The sequence below is a fragment of the Anopheles nili genome, chromosome 2, assembly GCF_943737925.1.
Source record: "Anopheles nili chromosome 2, idAnoNiliSN_F5_01, whole genome shotgun sequence".
NCBI classification, from domain to species: Eukaryota; Metazoa; Arthropoda; class Insecta; order Diptera; family Culicidae; genus Anopheles; species Anopheles nili.
The window spans coordinates 7,555,369-7,578,748 of record NC_071291.1 but is presented as its reverse complement, the minus strand read 5'-3'; the positions used below and the strand labels follow the sequence as shown (position 1 = coordinate 7,578,748).

At 44.0% G+C, this 23,380-nt stretch overlaps 1 protein-coding gene across 1 annotated transcript; it reads left to right on the top strand.

Annotated features, from left to right (window-relative positions):
- The first annotated feature begins 277 nt into the window (after positions 1 to 277).
- LOC128720975 (uncharacterized) lies at positions 278 to 21,644 on the top strand. Its single transcript, XM_053814676.1, has 4 exons — positions 278 to 338; positions 13,675 to 13,823; positions 20,497 to 20,577; positions 21,477 to 21,644. Exons 1-4 carry the CDS (start codon positions 278 to 280, stop codon positions 21,642 to 21,644), a joined length of 459 nt encoding a protein of 152 aa, XP_053670651.1.
- Positions 21,645 to 23,380: the final 1,736 nt, after the last annotated feature.

Here is a 23,380-nt window from a genome sequence, read left to right as displayed (position 1 = left end):
CGGAGATAATCTACCGGAAGTGCAGTGAGTGTAGCCGGTTGCTGCTGAACCGGTGGCGCGGGACGTGTTCGAGCCAAACGGTTTCGTTTCATTCGTAACCACTTCCCATTGTGAGTTTTTCTAGCGCTCCCGTTACCCGGTCGGATTTTCCGGTCGCTAGCGCAAGGGTCGGTTTTTCTTCTGCTCTTGCAAATTGAGTGCCCCGGTCCGAAATCGACACCAGCGCGGCGCAGAACACCCTTGGCATAAAGCGGGCTCGTGAACAGCGTAGCACACAATGAATGGAAAGCTGCATCTGCTGGCTGTGCCGCTGCTCAGCCTGCTCATGGGCTATGTAGGTGAGTATCGAAAAATGCAGAAGTTTTTTTTTTTCATTGAAAATAGAGTTACTTCTGAAGAGCTTTCTAGGGCCCTTGCCGTTCGCCTCCAGCGGCTCGGTGGGCCAAGGTTTTGATTCAGATACAAATTATGTGGAAGACCTCCGGTACTTGACCCTAACCACCAAGGGAGCCGCTTCAATTGGTGCAATTCACACGGTAGAAATGTTTTGCGGCTAGGTTCCCTTAAATGACGATCCCTCGTTCGACGTGGGCAAGAAGTGTTTGTCCAGGCGCAACGGCGAAGGGCCTGTTTAATTGGAGGCTTAATCCATTTTACGTACCTGATTAAACCAAGCATCACCCAAAGTGTTTTAGATTACGTCAAGTTTGGTTGAACTTTTCCGGCCACTCGCCACGACGTGAGCGGAGGTTCAATTCTGGTCCAGAAATCGCCACACTCGACATTATTCAGCAACGGTCACGCACCGTGTCAAATGTCAGATGCCAGTCGTTCCAAACCAATGGGTGGTAAAGAGGAAGTTCAGTGGTTCATTGGTAAGAGTGGAAATTTCCGAACTTTCACTGGCAATGGTAAACGATTGCGTTGAATCGGAAGCGTTCCGTGCGCCCGGCACCGGTTGGTGTAAATGACCAACTTTTGTCCAGCCGGTTCCGTCTCGAAACGAATGAAACAACTTGCGCACAACTTTTGACCAACCCTGCAGCAGACCCGGGGCCTTGGGTGGGTGATATTTAATTTCTAGGGACCGTCGCTTGGTTTGGTCAGCTTAGTCCCCGGCTGGGACTTAACGGGACTTAGGTCAAACTTGACGTGTGACCTGGCGGATGATTTTTTTTTCTAGCTGGAGGTAGGTTTACTAGAAAGAAGTGTACATTCTCGAACGATACAAACAATCTTGTGTAAAATAAGATTTGATGGCATTTCTTGCACGTCGAGCAAGGCAAAACTAAATTACGATTCCTCAGTTTGCGTTGATCGATACAACTCGGATCCTAGACATCGTACGAGTGTAAACTCGTTTCACTAAATAGCTCTTGTTTGAGCAAGCGCAAGAACTTGAATTCTAATGACGCACGCAATGATTATGAAGGCGCCAAATCAAAACACTTTGTTTTGAATTCACCATTTGACTAAGAAATTTATTTGTTTTGCTTTTTATTTGATGTGAAAATCTTCTGTCCACCGACGATGGTTTAACTGGCTTAAGAATTAAGGTTAATAAATAACATAATCATATAACATCATCATCATATACAAAAACACTAACCTGCTAGCGGTGTCACATTGTTCAGCGTAATCCTAGAGAGAGAGCAGCACACACTTAACCACACAACCACGGCATTATTTTTGTTAGGCGTCACTGTGCAATTGTCCTCACCGCGTGGCTTGAAATTTCACTTGTACTGCCACTTGCGGTGAAAATAAATGCACGGAAACTTATACAAGACCAAAAACTGTACTTTGCACAAATCATATCTTATTATAAGTTCACGAAAACACGACTTTTACTAAAAATTTCCGACACTATACCATCCTTCTAACATGGCATCACACGGACAGTCACCGACTGATAACACTTGTGCCAAGCCGTACATTTGACGGTATTTGCTATGAAACCCATACGGCTGTCACTAATATTAATACACGCTTCCTCCCAAAACACCAAATTGCACTCGCACCATTTCTGTTGAGTGGTGCTAACGTCAATCACACCTATGCCACACTTAAGCTTGACTTGGATCAAGTGAGGCCATGGTTTTTCTCCTTGTACTTGGACCCCGTATCTGTTCTCATCCTGTATTGCTATGGTCGCTTGTTTTTAAGCCTACTAAGTTTGGCTCATCCAAACCAGTTCAGTGACGGTTTCGGGATGTTAAAGATTAATTCAATTATTCCACGCACGTCAAACAAATTAATAATTGAAAAGTGCACTATTATGGTTCGTACAACGTTGCTTCCATCATAGCGTAGTAAACGTACGAATCATCTACTATGGAAATTTGTCTTTCCACCCATTAAAACTCTCCTGTAGGCTACATAATTCTTCAGATGGTCCACTAACTTGAGTGCATTTTTTTTTCTTTCACGTATAAACACATCAGAAACCGTTATGTGAAGGCCCGCTGCGAACGAGTGAGACCTACTCCTGCTCGGCCAAGCAGACCCTAAAGAAGAAGTTAATTATATACTTCACTTGCAGGTCTTTAATACACCCTAACTAACTTCTGCCAGATCGCTCCAGCCCGTGACTCTATTATCCTTTTTTCGCTCAAGTTCCTCTTCAAGAGGCAACACTTTACTGGTTTTCCATATCTGCACCCTTCTCGTCTCGTCGCTTGCCGTCTGTGCCACTCCGCTATGTCAATGTTTTCGCAATTCCGTGACGCATATGAACGGAAAAGGGGCAACGGAGCTGTGGGTGTGCTTTCATTTTCTCCTCGGCATAGTCGCACCCTTACCCGACAGCAGATGCTGTTTGTTGTAGATGGTTTCTTCATTTTTTTCTTCTGTAGCTTCATGTTTTCTCCACGACCTGCAAGGGTCCTTATGCATCCCTGCAGCGTCATTCTTGAAACCTACTTTTCGAATACCCGTACCACTTGAAACTTTCTCCCCCAGCTCTAGCTCCATGCATGCACTTGACCAACTGACTGGAGCCCTCAGTACCCTACCCCGCAGCAAAGCCACTTCTTTTGACCGAGATCGTGTCCACAGAGGAGGTCGTAACTCAAAGGATGAACGAGGGAAAGAGATGAGAGAACAAAAACGCTGAAATTAAGAGGAAAAGAGAGACACTCTTAGAGCAAGAAAGATGGGATACGATGGAGAATATGGTCCAATGATGGGAATAAGAAAATGTCGGACCCACTGGTGCAGTAATCGGAGAAACGTGCAGTCAACACTCCGATCTGTTGCCACGCACACCACTCTCGGCACATACGCCATCGGGCAGAGAGAAGTGCCAGAAAGGACACCAGCATGGTCGGCTTGTCAACGTGAAGCCACACACCGAGCGAAAACGAGCACTTGAGTGGGAAGAAAAGAGTTTCGGAAGGAAAACACAAAATAACTGCGACTTGCCCTCGCCTTTCGGCGGGCTCGTCCTCAGGGCCACTTGAGCTCTTTGTAAGAAAATCAGCAAGGGCTTCCCGGCGTTTGTCGCACTACCGTCCCATTGTCTTCGCTGGGGCCGTGCCGGCTGTTCAAGCTGGCAATAAACATTGTTGACAGCCACCTATAAGTGGCGTTGCGCTTTTTCTTGCGCGGCGCTCTGCTCGAAGCATTGTTTCCTTCCGGTTCCGCGTGCTGGAAGGAGCCACTTGGGATGGAATTGTGTGCCGCTTTGGCTAACCGGAAAGGTCGTCCGAGGCGCTCTTTCTTCCATGAGCGATTTGCGCACTGGTCGAGCGTTGGTTTTGATGGGCGAAAGTTGGGTCGTTCGAGAAATAGCACCGTGCAAACCACGGTCTGCATTTTGATGGACGTTTCACTGTTCCCTGCACGGAACGCCGTAATACAGGACCTCCTGCTCCTAATCACGCCACACCCGGGTGAGCTTTTGCCCCGAGAGTAGCGGCTCCCAATGCCAGGCATTTGGCATCCAGACGACCGGGTGCCTAATGTGTTCAACTAGGCCCAAATAACTCGTTTACTATGCATGGGGTGTCACCGAACGACCGATTCCGCTCTTTCGGCACCTTCCCGAAGGCACACGTTCATTGATGGGACAAGTTTGAACCCCAACCACACTGTGACGGAGCGGAGATGGCAAATTTGATTTGTAATCCAAATTAGCACCGAAGGCACCCTTTTCTCACCATCGACCGTGGGTAGTGGCTGAGAGGCTCTCGCTTTGGCTTATCGCCAGCCACCCACCCCACAAGGGCCGATTAGCGCTTTGCTGACGACGATGGGATTAGGTCTCGACCCTCCGGCACCGGTTGGTGCACGGCACCGTCATAAGTACGGTTCCGGTCCCAAGTTGGACGGTGTTCAAGCGCATTTCAACGGTGTCGTTCGGGGGGATCGATCGATAGCAACAGTGTAGTGTCAAACCAATCATCCCGTCCGAAACATCGACACAATGGGTTGATGCGAGTTTGTGACAAATCGGAAAACCACCCTGTTACGGAAAGCGTCAGCGAAATAGAAATTCATTTACATCAGATTTACAAATCTGAAAATGTCCCACAAAAATACAACACGGTTCAAAGCTACCTAACTTAGGGGTGCTGTTGTGAAGGCAAACATGACTGCGCGAATGTACACGAACGACAGCACTCCGTACAGCTCCATTAATTCCAAACAAATAGCCTGCCAGCAGCACTTGCCGTTCCATTATCTCGGGCTTGACAAGCGCGCCTATTGACACAACAATCGCTGAACACGTTGAGTAAATTAATGTCGATTCCATACTCATTGAAGGCGCACGGAGCACACTTGGGGGAGCGCTCAGCCGTCGGACCCTTTTCGTCGAATCCTCCACCATCCGGAGCAGGGATTAAATCCTGTCGCTCATCCTTCTCATGAGCCGCTCAACCGCTGCGTTATCATTACGCTCCGCAGATATTAAACGTATTGACGAGGAGCTTAAGCTGAAGCTCATTCCATTAGAGTCTCTCATGTAAAAGCATTCGCTTGCCTCAGCCGAAATCAATCACTGGAGTCTGGCTTTGAATATGAAGCACCGACAACTTGAAATATGACACATCAAGGCGATGCTAACGAACGGGTTTGTTGGAAATCGTCCGATGGCAGGATCGAATATCCGGGCGCTAGAAAACCCTTAAATAAAATATCTAAAACGACTCAGAAAAATCTTGGAAATCCATCGTAAAACGTGTCTGGAGTCATACTGACCCGAAATAAAAGCTCTTGAGGCACACCCACGACGAATGTTCAAGTAAACAGGACCAGGTTAACACGAGCTGTTGTCTTACATCGCTCAAGCAAATCACTGTCATCAACCATCGATCAGTGGTGGTGGTGCAAACGTGACAGAACCCATGCGGAAGCATCACCTTAACTGCAAACCGACGTTCAACAGCTCATGTTGAAGCAGCCGCCATCACCCCTAGGGGCGGATTCGTTCCGCCAGTTGTCGAAATTGCGTTGTTGTGAGGTTCTCGCATTTCTCGACGCTACAGGATGAGGAAGCTGTAGTGAAATTTGCCACAGGCTACCCTTTTACCGTCAGCCGATGTTTAGACACTCGTTCGACGAAGAAGTTTTTCAAACGATACACATCCTAAGCTTGAGTAATTATTTGTTTGTTTTTGGGCTTATGCCTAAGCACTGAAAACATATATAGTGCAATATAATACTGTAAAATCTTGAATTACACGATTCTTTATCAAGTTCTTCTTTTGTGTGCTTCATAGGTATGATAAGTATATTAAATGCAAACAAAGTGCTTGACTGGCAAAGTATTATTTTCCACAATTGCCTCCTCATCTGCTTAAAGTTATATCTGGATAGGTTACTATTCAAAACAAATATGTTAAACTCTGCCGACCCGCCAAGGTCATTTCAAGGACATTTCGTTGGCAAATGGTTGCATCGAAAAATCCCGGCTAGCCTTCGTACTTTTCTTAATATCTTATCAGCATATTGTCTATTCCCTTGTGCCACATTATTTGGTGCGATTGGCCGCACCTTCGACGCGATTCTTCGCCGTTTTTGTTTCGTTGGCTTTCAGGTGACCGGGTGTGCCCGAGAAAAGCAATCTACTCTGGCAAACCACCAGAGACCTTTCCCTCGGCAGTACTGGACGCATAGTTTCGTCGCCAACTCACCTCAGCACATTCTCTAGCAAGCGGCCCTGAAACATGCGCCCCAGCATTCCATTCCTGAGCCCGAGGTGCCACCCGGTTTTGCCGACATCAAACATCATTTTCCATTACGCATTCCGACGATGCCTGGAGTCGATTATGGCTCGCGCGCGCTATCTAATTTGCATACATTTCGTCGAAAAATGCTAACGATAATAACCGGCCGGCATGGGGCGCGGGCTAAGTACCGAGGGCACTTATTGCCCCTATTGCGACACTCGCGTACCATCCGTAAGGTGGGGCTGCAACTGGAAAAGCGGCTCGTGATGTTTCCTACGAAGAAGTATTCGCGCTCTGGTGATGAACGAATAGGGGCATCATTACCCCGGATGGAAATCCCCATCTGGCTGTGGAGATATATTCTGAAATGACTTCAGTAACGCGACTCGGAGCCGTCAGGCGGAAACTGGGGACCGTTGATATGACTCGTGCGGCTTTAGATTTCGTTTCATTTACGCATGGATGATAATTAAATTAATATTCCCCGGGGGTTCTAGGAAGCTTAGGCTTTCCAACTCGGTACGATGGGCGTTGTCGCGGTTTCGGTGCCAGAATGCCAGACAAGAATTTGATAAAGTGCTTATGGAGGCTTTCATTTTTGGAAGAATGTTTTCATTAAAAACATTACACGACGGGGTACTTAATTGTTACTCACAATCACTATCGGTGGGATATTAACGTTGCTAAAAACTACATCAATCACACAAATTACGCAATTAGATCGAGCTCACACGACCAGAGTATTTCAATATCAAAATAAAATATAACAAATTCTCGCAACAAACATTTTCCTGATAACTCAATTTAGCCGATGTAAACTTTATCACACATCTCACATTCAACATGAAAAAAATATTGATCGTCAGAATCATTATGATAACATTCTAGCCAAGCCAGGGAGGAGGTTAACAGATTTTCTTTTGATAGCGGTCCAATCCCAACCCATTCGACTTCGTAATCCTGCCAAATGCATTCTAAGAAGCGGGTCAATTGGTACACGGCCGAAATCAGCCAAGCTAGTCGACCCTTTAAAATTAAATTTATGTTTCCCCTGCTCCACCATGAGACGCTTCCTTTCGTTTGATTGCCAAATCTCGGTGCCTTACCTGACGAGTGAGGCTGCATTAGTGAGGGGGTGGAAACAGAAGCAACCGAAAGTCCGAAACGGTGAAACTCTCAACTGAAGCTGAGAAGCCGTTTGAATTGCCACTGACCCATAACGAAGAGGTCCGATGATGTCCGGTGGAAGGAACTGTTTGCAAAACCATCCGGGATGGGTGTGTACGGACGGGTTGTTTACGTTGCGCAAAAGCATCCTCCTCGAAGTACTCGCCCAAAGAGGGTCACTACATCAGCAAATGAAAACCAACCGTGAAAGTGAAGAACTGTAAACCGTTCGCTAACGCGCGGAAAGCAAATGCAAAATAAATAAGCATGCATAAGGGCATAGAAGACCTCTTCAACGGGCAGCATCAGACGCTGTGGTTAATGTGCCGCGAGAAATTCAATTAACGAAAATGCTCATTAACCGGCTACGACCATCCCGACACTTTAACGCACGGTTTCGCGCCGTCTACATTCGGACTACTCGTGGCTCCAATCCATAGAGGCTAAGATAACTAACAGGGATCCAATGACACCGGTGCTGGGTGGTAGAAAGACGGCTTACCAGCTACCCAGAAGCGGTGTAGCGCACACGTGCCATTAAACGTTAAACAACCAGAATATCCTTGCCATCTTAACGCGCCGTCAGTGTTAGCTCGCTCAATAAGGAATGAAACGGCACATCCCACAGCCTAGACCTCGGTGTCGGAAAGCTAGTAGTTGTGGAATGCTGAGCGAAGGCACACTTCTCTGTTCCTGCAGGGAAATTCCTGCACGGCAAAGGGAGTCAGACAGCTGCTCTTCATATGCTTTGCTGTAGCCGGTCATGTCATAGGATGCCGCTGCTCTGGATTTTGCAGCTAAAATATTTACCGCTGCCTTCTTTAAAACTTCAAAGGGGCCCAAAATGCCTGCGGATGTAACGGGTAGCATATGTTGCATGGAGAATTTCAAATATTCAATGCGCAGATGCTAAAAATAGCGCTGATCCCATCGTAAAAATGATCATTTTATGCGTCGAGGATGCTTGTCCCCTATAGCAGACAGGGGATTTCGTACAATCGGTACTCATGAAATTCATTTTTCACCATACGGATTCAAAAGGAACAAAATCTATGGCGCCATGATAAAGTATCAGATTCGGGCTTTTCTTAAAATGCCGGAAACCTCGAAAGGACAATTAAATATGATCCCATAAAAAATATTTCAAAATCCATCCCTCTTTCATGTGTATGTGTTGGCAAAGTATTTCGTAAGAAGCAAAAATAAGCAGACAACACTGGCGTGCCGTGCCTGTTGTTCATTTCCAATTTCTAATTTCCGCCAAACCGTTCCGACTCGTGTCATGCCAGCTTCGCGGAATTTCCGCTGGCGTTTGCTACGATGGTACGCTATTGCCGTGATAAGCGCTGTGCTGCGCTGTAGTATAAAATCGCTTGACCAAGCGGCAGTATCCAGGTTTATCGCGTGCAAAGCTTAAGAGGCAGTCCATTTTACTTTCCCTTTGTTTGTTCCCATTTTGTTGCTTGTTCTTTCTCATTATGACGCGCCGCTCTGGGGCGGGTGAACCGCGTTTGCTTTTGTTCGGACTACTTTTTTATTTGCCGCTTTCTGCTTTGCACTGTGCGCTCTACCTGATGGGAATTCCCAGGCTAGCTGCCCGATGGCAGCGTATTGTGTGCGTTTATTTCAACCCGACCTAAAACAATGCGCCACCAGGCGTCTCCATTGATCGTTTTCCTTTCAACAAATACAATCAGATAAGCGGCTACTTTTAAAGAGTACATTATTTGCTACCCATAATAGTACAGGCTGTTGGGTTTTCCAAAGAAGTAACCAATTAAGTGCTTTGTGTATGCTGTCGATTCTTCTTTCCCATTTTTTTGCTATTTTTATGGGAACAATTATATTGGAATTTAAAAAAAATCATTTGGCTTTGGCTTTTCCTCATTTTGATGTTGATAATAATACTAAAATATCAACAACGAGTCTATAGTCAAACTTCTCAAAGAACACGATACAACTCGTTTTTTTTTCGTTTTTCTCTGCAAAAATGCAATTCCATCGGTCTTTCAATCGAATGATGTCGTTTTACAGCAATTTAAACTTGTTCCATCAGCTGTGAGAAAAATCGAACCATCGTTGTGTTGTGCAAGTCCCCGTTTGTAATCATGTCCTTATTCCTGCCGTTCGTTGCAGCTAGAAGTAGAAAAAATACCAGCACCCTGCAACTTTCCAGAACGGAAAGGACATTTTTCCTTCTCTCAGACGAATCTCGACATCAAACGATCTGGCTCTCGCTCACTCGTCTGGTTGACACACATTTCATACCCACCATCCGGTCATGACCTTTATCGTGTTATAAAAGGCAAAAAAAATCCGCCAAGCACTGAAGAACTGTATTTCAATTGCGCGTGCCTTGCCCACCAACATCAACCCGTTCAGCTGTCTTCCAAAGGAAGCGCACGGAGGGTATACACGGCAACATTGGCTAGATTGCATCAAGAACCGCCTGCCCTCCGGCAAAAATGTCACCCAGTCAGGTATTCTCTCACTACTCCGCTGCCCTATTGAGTAATCGTGCAGGGAACAGCCGCAAACCAGCGTTGTACAGTTAGGACGGCGGATGTGTGTCAATGTTGACGTCATTATGCTGTACTTCCGTCCACGGCGTTAGTGCGTTTTGTATTCGAGCTTTTTCGAGAGCTACTCACGATGGTCACTCAGACACTCACCGGTCGTTCTCTCAGTGAGGGGCTGTGCTTTGCAGGATGTTTTGAGAACGATTCGTTAGGCCACGAGAGGACGAAAATGAAGAGAGAAATGAAAAACCGTGAGAGAGAAAGCGCGATTTAAGCAGAACGGGACAAACGACAGCCCCACTTTGCCGGTTCTTGTCGGCAGCACTGCAAACTAGACACCCTGATAGCATTCCTCGGCACGAACAAGCAACGGATATGCAAATCTTTTCGAAGTGCTGCCATAGCAGAAATCTTTTCGACCGCATTGAGGCATTCGTTTCCATTGTGATTTAAGTTACACAAAATCGATCGCCTTAAGCGACTTCAGAGAATACTACAATCAATCAAGCAATTTCCGTCTCTGGTCCCTGGTGCGCAGAAAGTCTCACGATAGACGCAATCACTAGGTAACCCCCAACACAGCAATTTCCGACGCATCACAAAGCATCACTGAGAATGGTTCTGATTTCATACTAATGCTTGCAATCACATGCATTCGATCAGTGTGGTCGACTAGCAAATAATATGCTCCTAAATTTTCGCTACATTATTTATTCATTTCCATATTTGTTACTACCAACCGTTTACGTTAGTGCCACGTTTGTGTTTGATTCTAAGATGATGCCATTTATATTTCATTTTGCAACCATTGAATTGAAAGAAAAAAACACAAATGACACATGTGCTCCATTTATTTTAAAACAAAATTTACTCTGCACATCCTAGCTACAGAATTAATTTTAGCTGCAAACAAATTCTTATCATGCTTGCAATGTTTCATTTCTCATAGTCTTATATGCTGGCTTACCTCTCGAAATTCTAGCATAGCCAAACTCGTTTCAAAGCGCATGGTTTCACTGGAATGTTGTATTGCGCTTGTGGCTTGCCCCATGTCTGGCATCGTGGCACACGCCTATTCACACCTGGTCAAATGGCAAATGTAATTCAATCGCTTAATGACACTCGACTCCCTACGGTATGCATAACGTGCGACCAAATTCATCCAACCCTGGGTCAGGATCACTGGTGGCAACCGGAGTGACCTTCTGGTGAAATATAACTGCAAACGATAGGTTCAACAGGACGAACGAGTGGTGGCACGAAAATTGCAGCACATTGGCATCTTCCCCCATAATACTCTGACTTCGTTATGGCGGGACTATTCCCTGAGCTTTTCCATCCTCTACCAAACCCCAATCCGAGCTTTCTGTTGATTCTCCTTCTTCCGCTTTCCGCAGCACGTAGTGGAATCGGGGACGTCCGTTGCCCGTAAGTCCTGATACCGGGTCCAGTATGAGGCGTAATTAAATTCACTCAACAAACTCGAAGAACTCGATCAAATTCGTGGCAGCTCGTTTTGCCGGTGGGTACGAGATACGAGGCAGAAATCGCCCAGGGAGTTTTGCGACCAACCGTTTACGTAAAAACAACTGGTATCCTGTACGCCAGTGAAGACGAAACAACCAGCCCCATCTATTTCGTCGCTTGGTTTCATAATAATTTCCTTCACATTCGTCTGGATTTACGGCGTAACACAGCGTAGTGTTGGAGCAACGAACATACATCTAAAAATAATTTACGTCAATCGATTGCTGTTCGTCGGTCTGTTGCACATCTCGGGCGTGAGTTGGAGCCCATTCAGATGGCACTCGTTGCAATCGTTCATTCGAATCTTCATACATATACATTCCATTCGATTACTTTACTCAGATGCAGCGCTGCTCACACATTGGTATGCACGCGACGGGTGCCGTTAATTATGCATGCAGTAGCATACGCGAATTGATCATGCTTTTGGAAATGCATTCATTGCCTGTATATTTAAATGTACCCTCAATGTCTGTCTGTAGTACAATTGCATTTATTAAACGAAATGCACCCATATAAATAAAACCTGGTGAAAGAAACAGGAGTAGACGTTTGTTCAATTCATTTGATTTTTAGATAGACCTAGCCCTTTGGCAACTATGTATTATATTTTCTGCATTCGTCTGCAAAGAATGATCTTTGATAAAATAAACTCTCCTCATCTCCAGCGTTTTGTTCTACCAATCGTCATATGCAGGTTCCATTCCAACAAGAGAGCAGCAATTTATCCAACCCATTTACGTAGGCTTATTACGCTCCACACATGAGCCTTTCATTTGTTCAGCTAATTTCTCAAATCGCTTATCCGCCGTTCCTTCTTGCAATCCTTCCCACGCAGTGTGGTCGTTTTGATTTCGTTTCTCTTTCCAACACCCTGCTCATTCGTCCCGCTACATTTCGCCAGCCCGAAGATTGATGAGAAAGGGTTCCAGACCCTCACTATAACTTACCACTTGGACGGACGATAGCTACGGTTGAAGAACTCATTTCCATTCAAGAGCCCTTCAAATCCGAATACACATTTCAAGAGCGCTAAACCTACGATCATTCATCCACAACATCGTCGTGACAGCGGTGGAACGAGATCTAGGTTCTCCAGGCACCGTATTTGCCGTCTGTCGGATCTCTCTGCAGGGTCATTATGCACAGCTTTCCGTGGAAACGTTATCTGAGTCCGATGCCTAACAAGCCAAATTTGACGTTGGTAAAACTGGAAAACGTGTCTTGAAGATCTCGTCTTTTGTAGTAATATGCTTCATGGTGAAAAGGGAGAAACTCGTTTTCCAAAAAACCACCGCGTAGTAGGCAAGAAGTAGATGTAAGGATGCCCGGTTCTCGGTCTTAGTCCGTCACGCTCCATCCTGTTCTTGCTAGTCGTTAGAAAGTGGTTTGGATATTTCCAGAAATACTTCCGGAAACTTCGAAACTCGTACGCTTTATACCTGAAGCTTTGAACGATGAAGCAGTAGCATGCAAGAAGATTTTTCAAGCTAAGGACAACATAGTACGGCCCTTTAGGCGTGGACATACGAGCGAATCAAGCAACTTTCAACTTCGGATGATAAAAGTCGAAGTTAATCGTTGCTATTACAGCATAAATTAGACCACATTTTATCAAAAACCAGTATGCAGCTAAACTTCATTCGCCCTCCTCATTCATTTGACTAATTATGCAGTGAATCAGCTTACGTTATATAAGAAAAAAACATATTCAAGTTCTGTCGATCAGTTTAGTTTGTGCGTTATGGTAACAGATTTCGCTCGTGAACATTATCTATCCCAAGGTAAGCAGAATAAGGGTTGGTTTTCTTTACTCTCGAAATATCCGGGTCGGCTTTTCACTGCTCTCAAAATATCCGTTTCTTCTCTGATGCAGGAAGAAATACATCAGTTCACGTACATAATCCTTTTTTGCCTGCCGCTTTCCGTGTACCCAGAAGATAAACTTATGAGAGAACTTTCTCCTTTCGAAAGATGACACTATGACGAAAGATCTATTGACAGGATATTTTTTTTTCTTTGAGTATCGAACATTGAGAAACTATCCACAGATAACAAGAAAGAAAAACTTCTTTGCAAGTCCTTCTCAATTGAGTGTAATTCTCGTTCGAGCTGTTGTAGCATAAGATTGGCTCAGACTTATAATCGTACTATCGATGAATAAGCCTCCGGAAGATTTCGAACAACCCAGCTCCTACTGTCTGGCTTAACTTTTTGCGAAACTTTTAAGAAAAACAAATTTGCTCAAGATCTTATATTCTTTCTCTTTCTCTCACAATCATTTGCAGCTAGCTTAGAAGAGGATTGTGTCGACTTCCAGGGTAACTCGGTCGCACACGGTCTACTCTACGTACCTGGTCCGGGCGTGTGCAGTTTGTGCGTCTGTTACCACTCTGAGCCGCTTTGGTGCAAAGCAATTTACTGTGATCCCCCTTATGTAAGTATAAATCAACCATCAATTCAAAATAATTAAGTGTTTCATATATCTCAATCAAAGTGCACCACGTATAAACCCCCCGAAGTGTTTCAGTATAATATGGTCGTAATAGCCAGATATAAAGCAACTGAAACGATTTACTTTTGCTCAAGCATTTATAAAGCTTTCTGTACAGACATTACATGTTGATAAGCGCACTTAATTAAACTGCAACCTTTTTCACATTTCTCAATTGATCACCAACTTGACTGCACCACAGGTGAATAGTTTATTTAAACAGATGTATTTTTCTGCAGCATGCAATCCATGTCGCATATTTGCAGAAGCCCTCGCGATGACTGCTAATTAAAGCAAACATTCCATTTATAACAAATTGAGTCCATCCGACTGGAGTGCCGGAAAAAATATGCATATCATTCATTCTCCGCAACACAAAAGCCCTCACTACGTGAACATGGGCCTGAAACGAGGGTGTGTTTTATGTTCACACAGCGGAATGAAAATGCCGACCACACATCAAACAGAACGATCGGGAAATTTGCTGTGCCAATCACGGACGCTTATTGATTTGCGCATAATGCCACTTCGTCACGATGGCTCCAGAATGTTGTGGTTGTTGGGGCAGGGTGAGTTTTTTATGTAACGCTCATTTTACATCCACCACGGATTCGCCAGCAGTTGAAAGCGCACATAAATTATGGTCGCTTGCAATGACACCCGCAATGGCGCACGATAAATTCACTCGATTTGCTTCGGATGCTGGTTCTTGCTGCCTCGCGGTGGTACCACATGGCACGGTGCGTGAACGGTACGAATCGATGATGCGGAATTTATTGTTGCCGTGGGTGAACATGATTCGCGAAATTATGCAAACATTTTAAACGGCACCCAGTGGCAAATGGAGAAGAAACGTAAATTGATATCACATCGCACGTGATGGAATATAGCCAATCGACTCGACAAAAGCGCGGTTGATCGCAAAGCAGCGACAAAAAGCACGCCAAAAAATGACGCCATAGAATAACCAATGAAGCTGTCAAGTTAAAGGTGCGCATTGAAAGAGTAGCTTCAATCCACTATTTACAGACCTCGCACGATCGCTGGGACAAATGACTTCAACCATAAATCTACTTACCGTACATCAAACATTGTACTTCCATCAAATTGAAGCCATAGCTCGGCCCGAGTCAACGGTGTTCACCACTCCGCCGGAAATTGCAAAACCGTTCAAACTTTTTAATTAGATTCGCCAATTAGCATACTCATAAACTACAGCCTGTTCCCTTGCCACCACTTTGGCTACTCTACCACCCGCCATCAGCTCGTATAAGCTTCATTAAATCACGTGGAAAAAAGTTGCCCAACCGACTTAGTCTCTCTAAACGTAATGCCACAATAGGAGGAAAACACGAGCCAGACACTACCTTCTTGTAAGACAACAACATTGAAACCAAAAACCATGACATACTCCGTGGTACGCGATTGGCACCAGTTCCTTACCCATTTGATTGCTTTCCCTCACAAACTTTCGAGTTCAGTGCGCATAAACACGTTGACATGTCCACAAAGCAAGGAAAAACACTTGACGTAGTTCACGTGTTTTTCTGTTAGACCTAGAAGGTATGATTTGCAAAATTAAACTTCAAAATATATTTAGTGTGCACCGTACAAAATCGCTCAACCTCGTATAATAATGGACCTCTTATATATACATATATATATATGTATATATATATATATATATATATATATATATATATATATATATATATATATATATATATATATATATATATATATATATATATATATATATATATATATATATATATATATATATATATATATATATATATATATGAATCAAAAATTGAGACATAGCTCAATGCAAATATATTGTTTGCTTAATATGTAAGTTTATCGTCTTTCGATGATTGAAATTTTGATGATACATACGATATCAGCAGCTATGAGTATTGACTAATGGTTTATTAATGGTTAATTATTTGATAATATTTTTTCATAGAAAAATATTCGTCATTGAATAAAATTCTTGATTAAAATATATTACAGGTTCTTATTTTCCCACCAGCGAAGGCATAACATTTCAATCTTCTCAGAGGATTACTGGTTTTACCAATTTTTCCTCTGAATACCAACGTAGCTTCTAGATTCATCCAGTTTCATTTCCACCTACAATTCTTAGCAAAACACTGCGTATTTTTTCCTCTCTTATACTCATAGGTGAGCTACCGTCGCAGCTGTTGTTAGGAATTATTTGCATATAAAAGCGTTATGAAGAACCGCTCACATACCAAGCAGACTCGTTGTTTCTCTCCAAGTGCTGTAATGAAGTGTTTCCGAACTGCACAGTGTTCTTTTTTGTTTTTCTCATCAAACAACAAGAACTGTGCCGAGGTGCAGGCGGTTTACTCCCACCGGTGGAGAACCCTTTCATTAACAGAACAACTTTTTACCACACACGACATGATTGTACCGCTTTCGACTTCAAACACTGTGAAGTGTCCCGTGCCACCACGAGCCATACTGCATGCTTGATTTAATTCGTTTTGTGCCAAACCAACAAAATTAATCTACTTCCATATGTTATCAGTTAAACCAATATAAAGTGACAATGAGGGCAAAAACATAGCAAACACATGAAGACATTGTATATTTTACATAAATCTCTTTGTTTAATTTTACTTTCTGGTATACTGTTCTAAATGTAATGTGTACTGAAAAAATAACTTTATTGGACTGTAAAATATTAAAAGTTGTTATTTTAGCTCCAGCTTACCCTTCCTCCTTTCGGCAATCCTTTTGGTACTAAACCTCATTTAAGTTTTTTTTAATCCTTATGGTCTCTTGCTTGCTGAACTATTCATTAAAATTCTGCGACCCTCGAGCATCTCTTCACATGGCTATATTGGAGTTTAGATGCACGTTACTTGCCACTACATGCTGCATCTACTAAGCCATATGACGTGGCTTGGTTTGCAAGCAGCATGAAAGAGAATTAACGATCAAAGCTTACATCGTTCAGTCCCTCTGACACAGATTCCAGAAGCCCATTGAGCCCCCAAAGAAAAGCTGTCACATGCCTTTCGAGTGAGGTAGCTGAAGCGAAATATCTCAAAGACAAACACCCCAGCTCACCGCGAAAATTGCATTCGGCGGTTGGCTTATACGGAAGTTGCTTTGCAAGCGCAACGGTTGAACAATGAAACATAGTTCTATCGGCATTGGATCAGATAAATGTGAACATTCCAACACCATCCTACGTCACAGGTAAATGTTGTTAGAAACCCCAGAATAACATGAACCCACATTCATCAACAATGTCTCTTCAATAAAATCTAAGTCCGCGAGCTTGAGGAGAATCTAGTTATATAACGGTATTAAAACAAACGTAGTTTTCGTTTTTTCGCCTCAATTTGATTCTAAAAATTTTACTTCTAATTTTTATATTCACAATATTTACAATTTCGCTTGCTAATGAAGATTCAACAGAACTAGATCTGTTTGAAAAAAAAAAAAACGTCGGTACATTTTCGGTATGGTGCTGACAGTGAAAACTGACAGTGAGCAGTAAAAAATGCGGCTGTTAACGGGAAACGTTGTTTCTTCGAACGTGAAATAATTTTCGCTCTTCATCCGCTGCATGGTACGGTGTATTTTTCCCAGTTCCACGATAACAACAATATTTATGGGTTCAACGTATGAGGCAGAGTAAATCCTGCAACCCCGCAGATCCTGTTCTGCAGCTGGTTGGTTGTGCCTTCCAGTTCCATCCGGTGATGCAATTTTCCTGCCAGTTGCTGCCACGGTTGAACGGTTGACCGGTTCGGAATGTCCAGCACGAAATGGTGTTCGTGGAAAAGTATTCATTTGGTTGGGGAAAATGCAAACCAAATTCTCCAATAGCGTTTGTAGTTGGCTAGTTCAGCATTTTTGCTTTGCTCTGCAACGGATGTATTAGGTCTGTTGGATTGCGATTTCGCTTATATTTGTTCAAATGATTTTAGCTCATGTGAATTGTGAAATTATTCTATTTCGTTGTATTTTTTGTACATATTATTCGCATAGTAGGGGTTATTTAAATTTTGTGGTAAATGTTATTTAAATTGAGAATTTGACTGATGTAAAAAATTTGTTTATTTAATGTTACTATATCGCCCTAAAGAAACAGATTACAGGTGGTTTCAATTAGCATTTTAGTCGTCGTCATACAACATGCAAAGCAAAGTGAACGAACTGCATTGCGGATATTTCTTTATGCAGTTATAGCTTTCCCAGTTATAACTCCCGGCGAGAATAATACTTAAAAGATCTAGCCATTGTATCCTTGGGAGAAGCAGTTGAGGTAAACCCAGATGCATTTATTCAAGAACTGATGGTGAAAATTACCACAAATTATAGGAAATTATCCAAGAAACGAATGAATGAGACTCATTAGCCAAATTGCACTCCCACGGCCTGATGATTGCACCATGGTGCTTGGTGCATCGCTGAAATACAAAACCTCTCAAATGCTCCATCATCTTGTAGCCTCAAACAACGTTCATGATACAGCAGAAGGCTTCATGATATAGCATTGAGCAGATAATTAGTAGCGATGCATTATCGTAACGTGCATTACACATTTAAAAAAGATGTGCTTCAAATTGCTTGGGCCTTATTCTTCTCACCAAAATTATCCATTTCTCTTTATATTTTTATTTTTGTAATCACCTATTTTGAATGTAGATAAATCTACGTTAATCTAGAATAATGACATATGTGATTTTTCGAGATCATTACCGTTAATCGTACTTTATTAATTCCTAATCACGCCCCAAAGCTGTCGTATTCCAATCTCATTGCTTTCGATACTATATTTCCATCACATTGACCGTTACAATGGGGCTCGTATTTTTCCATCAACCTACCCCCGACTCCATTTCTCTCGGTTCATTATACTTTATTAGGATCACGCTCTCGAATGCCAGAACTAATTTGAGACTCTGTTTAGCTAATTTCCTAGAAAAAGGTAGTTGTAATGAATTAACCTGCATTAACTGCTGACATCGGGAACCTTTTCTAAGAAGAGCTCGAGTTTTCGCAACGAACTGGTTTCAATTACTTTCGCCTGAATACTGATGATTCGGCAACCAACGGATATCACCAACGAAGAGTCTCGTGACAAAAAAAAAAGTAAAATAACTAGAATTAATATTCGTTACAGGGTCTCATTTTGGTACGCCCATAAGACGATTTTACCTACAAAACTGCAAACAATTTCCCAAAAAGCCATCCTTGTCAACTAGATAAAGCGATACGCTATTCAAGCGCGGAAACATCTAATCCAACGCACTACTGACCGAGCATCAACGATAGCTCCCGGTTCGAATGAATTGCCAATTACCACTAACAAGATCGGTGTGGGCTCAAAATAAGCACATCGAGGAAAGGATCTACTTCCTATTCACTGAAACAATTGATCCTTTCATCGTTACTGACCGGTGTTGGTTGATATAGGTATTTACAAGCAATAGGCACGATATCAAAGCGATAGTTTCGAAATCAGCTAGTTTCGATGGTTATTTTTGGCCGGATTGAACCGAAAAGATGAAAAATGAACGGAAATATGCTAGTATTGTAAAAGGTGTTACCAATACGGTGTTTACCACCACAGGATCTTATTACTGCGCATATATCAATATCCTCATCGCTTATTCATTCATCAACGACAGCCTTCATGTGAGTTACTAAAGAAAGCGCAAGTGCAAGAGCGAGAAAATTCAATATATCATCTCCGGTTTGAATCAAGCTTCATTAGGGCGATTTTACCTTCGCTCAACCAACTGTTCGTACTATGGTCGCCTGTCCTCGATCCAGTGGATTCACCATCACCCGCTAATCTCATCACTTGCCAATCAAACAACATGCAAATGCAATTTTCCATCCACGGTGCAACGAGCGCAGATGAAGGAAACAGTCCCTCGTGCCACGCGAGAAAACAAACGCCCTTCGTCGCCATTACTCAATTAAGGACCTCCTCAGGGCATCCTCATCGCCGTCTCCGTCATCGTCGACGATGGAACGGGTTCTGTACTGTTGCTAGACCCCGGAAGTCATCACTGTGAATCCCACTCGATGACCTTGGTAAAAAGGTACCGCCGTATCGGGCAATCTGCCGGATCGGCACGGCAATTACCACTAATCCAATTCCGTTCCACAGGCGCTCCCCGAGGACGATTTTTCCGCGAATCGAATGCTCGTTCCGGTTTCACCCTCGGGAGCCGGGGTGGTTTCAAAGTTTACGGCGAAGTTGTTTACTTCTACTTCCCCTCCATTTCTTTCCTTCTTTTTCTTCTTCGGATCGGATGGCTTATTCGAGCGATTGTTTATTAAATCTTATGAAAAGTGCGTTCCTCGCGTAGGAGCGCACGAATATAACGTGATATTTCTCTCGGAGTTGCTTCCCCACCGTAGCCCAATAATCTACATTTCCTGCTCGCATCTCGTTTCATATCCGAATAAACGCTGCCAACAGCCCACCCATAAACCGTTTATTTATATCAATTTCGTTCCTACGCTTGACGAACTCAATAATGTTGCTAGCTCGGGCTATACCAAATAAGCGTGATGTTTTATTTACCCTCTGTTTTTGTTCGCTTTCTCGTTGCAGTTTTGTAAAAAGTTTCGCGTAGGTGAACGATGCTGTGAATTTGAATGTCTAGATCCGCCCGGAGAGGACGAAATGTATCAGGTATGTAACCGTGAAGTGATACCATCCGATAGCACTGCCATATTTCCGTTCGTGGTAGTTCGCGCCCCCTAATTAAGTTGCATCCCATCGAGGAGGGTTTGAACCGTGCACCAATCAACATGATCAAAGCTGGCCTCGACGGCACAAGCGTATTGATTAGGGGCTCATTTTAATAGCACCTTAAACACACCACACAAAAATTCAATCACGAGGCCGAATTTGAGCGATCCCAGTGGGTTGCTTCCTGGAATTCTGTCCGCCACCACCGGGGCGTATTTAACTCAATAAAGCTTCCCACGCCGACTGCAACCCACCGGCTCAAACAGGAAAAAGCATCGATAATTCAATGCGTAGACCACCACGTCGGTGGTTGGTCGGTTGTGTGCGTTGGTGGGATAAATTGTTTCATATTTTCCCACCAAAGTCTTTGCACAACGATTTTTCTTTTTCTGCCTCACCGGCACAAGGCTCCATGATTGGTGTGTTGTGTTGAATTATAATTTGCTCAAACCCGGTAAACCGGTGGGATATAAAATGGCCGTGTAAAGGAAAAACAAGCCTATCTGTCACGGCCGTATTGGCGTCGGCTCATAATTTATCGTTAACCGGTACGGGCACCGGTTCCGTGCCTCCTTCCATCCGATATTTTCGTTTTACATGCCCTTCGCATCGAGCCCACCAAGCATGAATCCAACGGCCAAGCGACGAGCTCCGACGAGCCATGCCACCGTTGATTGCTTTCCACAAATTCATTTTAAATTTCCCCTCGTTCGGGCCATGAGCCTGCTACGTTTTCTGCGCCTAACAACATTATGAAACAGGCCTCGTTTCATCGATATTGTTGCTTCGCACTAGTCTTGTTTCTGGCTTACCTTTATTTTCTTTTCTGTTTTCCACAGGAACGGCTCCGGAAACGTGCAGAGATCCTGGCCGGGAACGGAGCCAACCAGCTGGTACGAGCCGGAGGTGGATTCTGGTCACCGGCCAGCAGGACTACAGCCGCCGGGCTTCTAGTGGTGGCGTTAGTACGTACCGTTACGCAAAGGCTGCTCCTGCTGCCATCATAGCTCGGCTGAGGGTGCCACGTGGCCGCGTTGGCACTACGCTGCGCCGCTACGTCGTAACACCGCTTCCGCTGCGAGGATGTGCCGATGTAGAATATTCGAATGGCAAATATGGGACGCAAAGTCCGGGCGGTTGTGAGCGATGCAGCATGGTAGCGCTGGCGAGATTTGGCAGCATCTTGCACCCGAACACTAATTATTTTATAAAAAAAGAAGTGATTACTAGCAAGCCGCTATAGAAACATTAAGATAGCTAACGAAACAAAATCACACAAACACACACAGATACACGCATCTTCGAGCGAAGAGCAAAGGAAACAATTAGAACACAGTAGTCAATAGAAGATAGCTTTTAAAATTGGGGCCGCAAACGGTAACTTGCGGGCACAACCCGTGAAACGGGGGATCTAAGACGGGAGGGAAACTTAACTACTGAACTAATTCTAACGGCGATTTATTACGTGAAACGTAGCATCAACCAAAGCATAAGATAACGAAAGTGAAAAAAAATAACAACTATGAAAGCTAATTCATAAGTCCGATACCTTTCTACTGTTACAGTCAATCCTAAATTTTGGAGTTCTATTTCTCGCTCGTACACAGGCCCCAAACACTACTCAACATTAGCTCAACATGACTTAACATAGACGTTGAGGCACAAAAGGCGACACCGGTGGTATCGGTGTTGGGGCGTAGGAATCAAATCAGACCAGTATAGTGTACAAGTAATTGAATCCGTCGTTTAACAGCCCTTGTCATTTTTCCACGGCGTACTAGATGAGCAAACAAAAAATAAGAAATAGGCAACATCCGCAAGTTCCACTCGGAACGAGCGTTATCTCTCTATCTCTCGATCGTTAGCAATGCCCACGGGTGAAGTTTTCACACGGAGAACGATCGCCAGGTGTTGGGCGGGTTTTAATTCAATTCCTGTTACAACTACAAACGGTTTCTGTACAGTGTGCATGACACTTGACCATCGCTAGCCACCCCGGTGGCCCCTTGCAATAACCGGCCTCCTCAGGGTCACACTAGCGAAACTAGATACTACAAGCTTTAATCATTGCTTTAGAGGCGTTTGGTAACTCTTTAGCGTTTATGTCCAACCGAAGTAGATGGTATAAGGCAGACGAAAAAAAAAGACAGATATAGCAGAGCTCATCGTTATCGTGCTTGATTTAAACCATCCACCAGAACGGTCCATCCGGCCAGCGGAGCGATTTCGTACATTACCATTCAGCCCCACATCGAGTGGATCGATTTTTCATTATCGCTTACGCAATCACACCTCGCCGGCATGGGTGGATTAGGTTTCGCCAGAAGCAGGCGTACGGTTACTCTTGAAGGACCAGTCGGATACACACGGCAATCGCAGACGGAACGAGCGAGTGTAAAATGTGCACTCGAAAGAAGAAAAAAATAGATCCCCAAAATGATCTGCCAAGTCCTTCTGGCTTTGCTCGAGTGGCGTGAGCACGAAAATGGCACCACCGTTCGGCTGAAGGATGCTGAATCGATGTCGCTTCTTGCGTCTATTTGTTCAGTTTCTTGGCACCCAGTCCAGGAGCTCAAGCTCCCTGCAACGCAGTCGAGCCAAATTTGTTTTCCATTCCCGGACGATCTGTGCACTCGACGAGCTTCAAGGATCTACCGCGAGTTCCAGCATGGCATCCGGGACTCGGAACGGCTAGATCGATAAAGATGTCAGAGTAACCAATCCGACGCCGGGGCAGCGGAAA

Excerpts from the sequence above, each read along its gene's own strand:
- LOC128720975 (XM_053814676.1), top strand. The coding sequence starts at position 278 with ATGAATGGAAAGCTGCATCTGCTGGCTGTGCCGCTGCTCAGCCTGCTC. Across the intron at positions 13,824-20,496 it reads TTTACTGTGATCCCCCTTAT|TTTTGTAAAAAGTTTCGCGT; the intron begins GTAAGTATAAAT and ends TTCTCGTTGCAG. Across the intron at positions 20,578-21,476 it reads GAGAGGACGAAATGTATCAG|GAACGGCTCCGGAAACGTGC; the intron begins GTATGTAACCGT and ends TGTTTTCCACAG.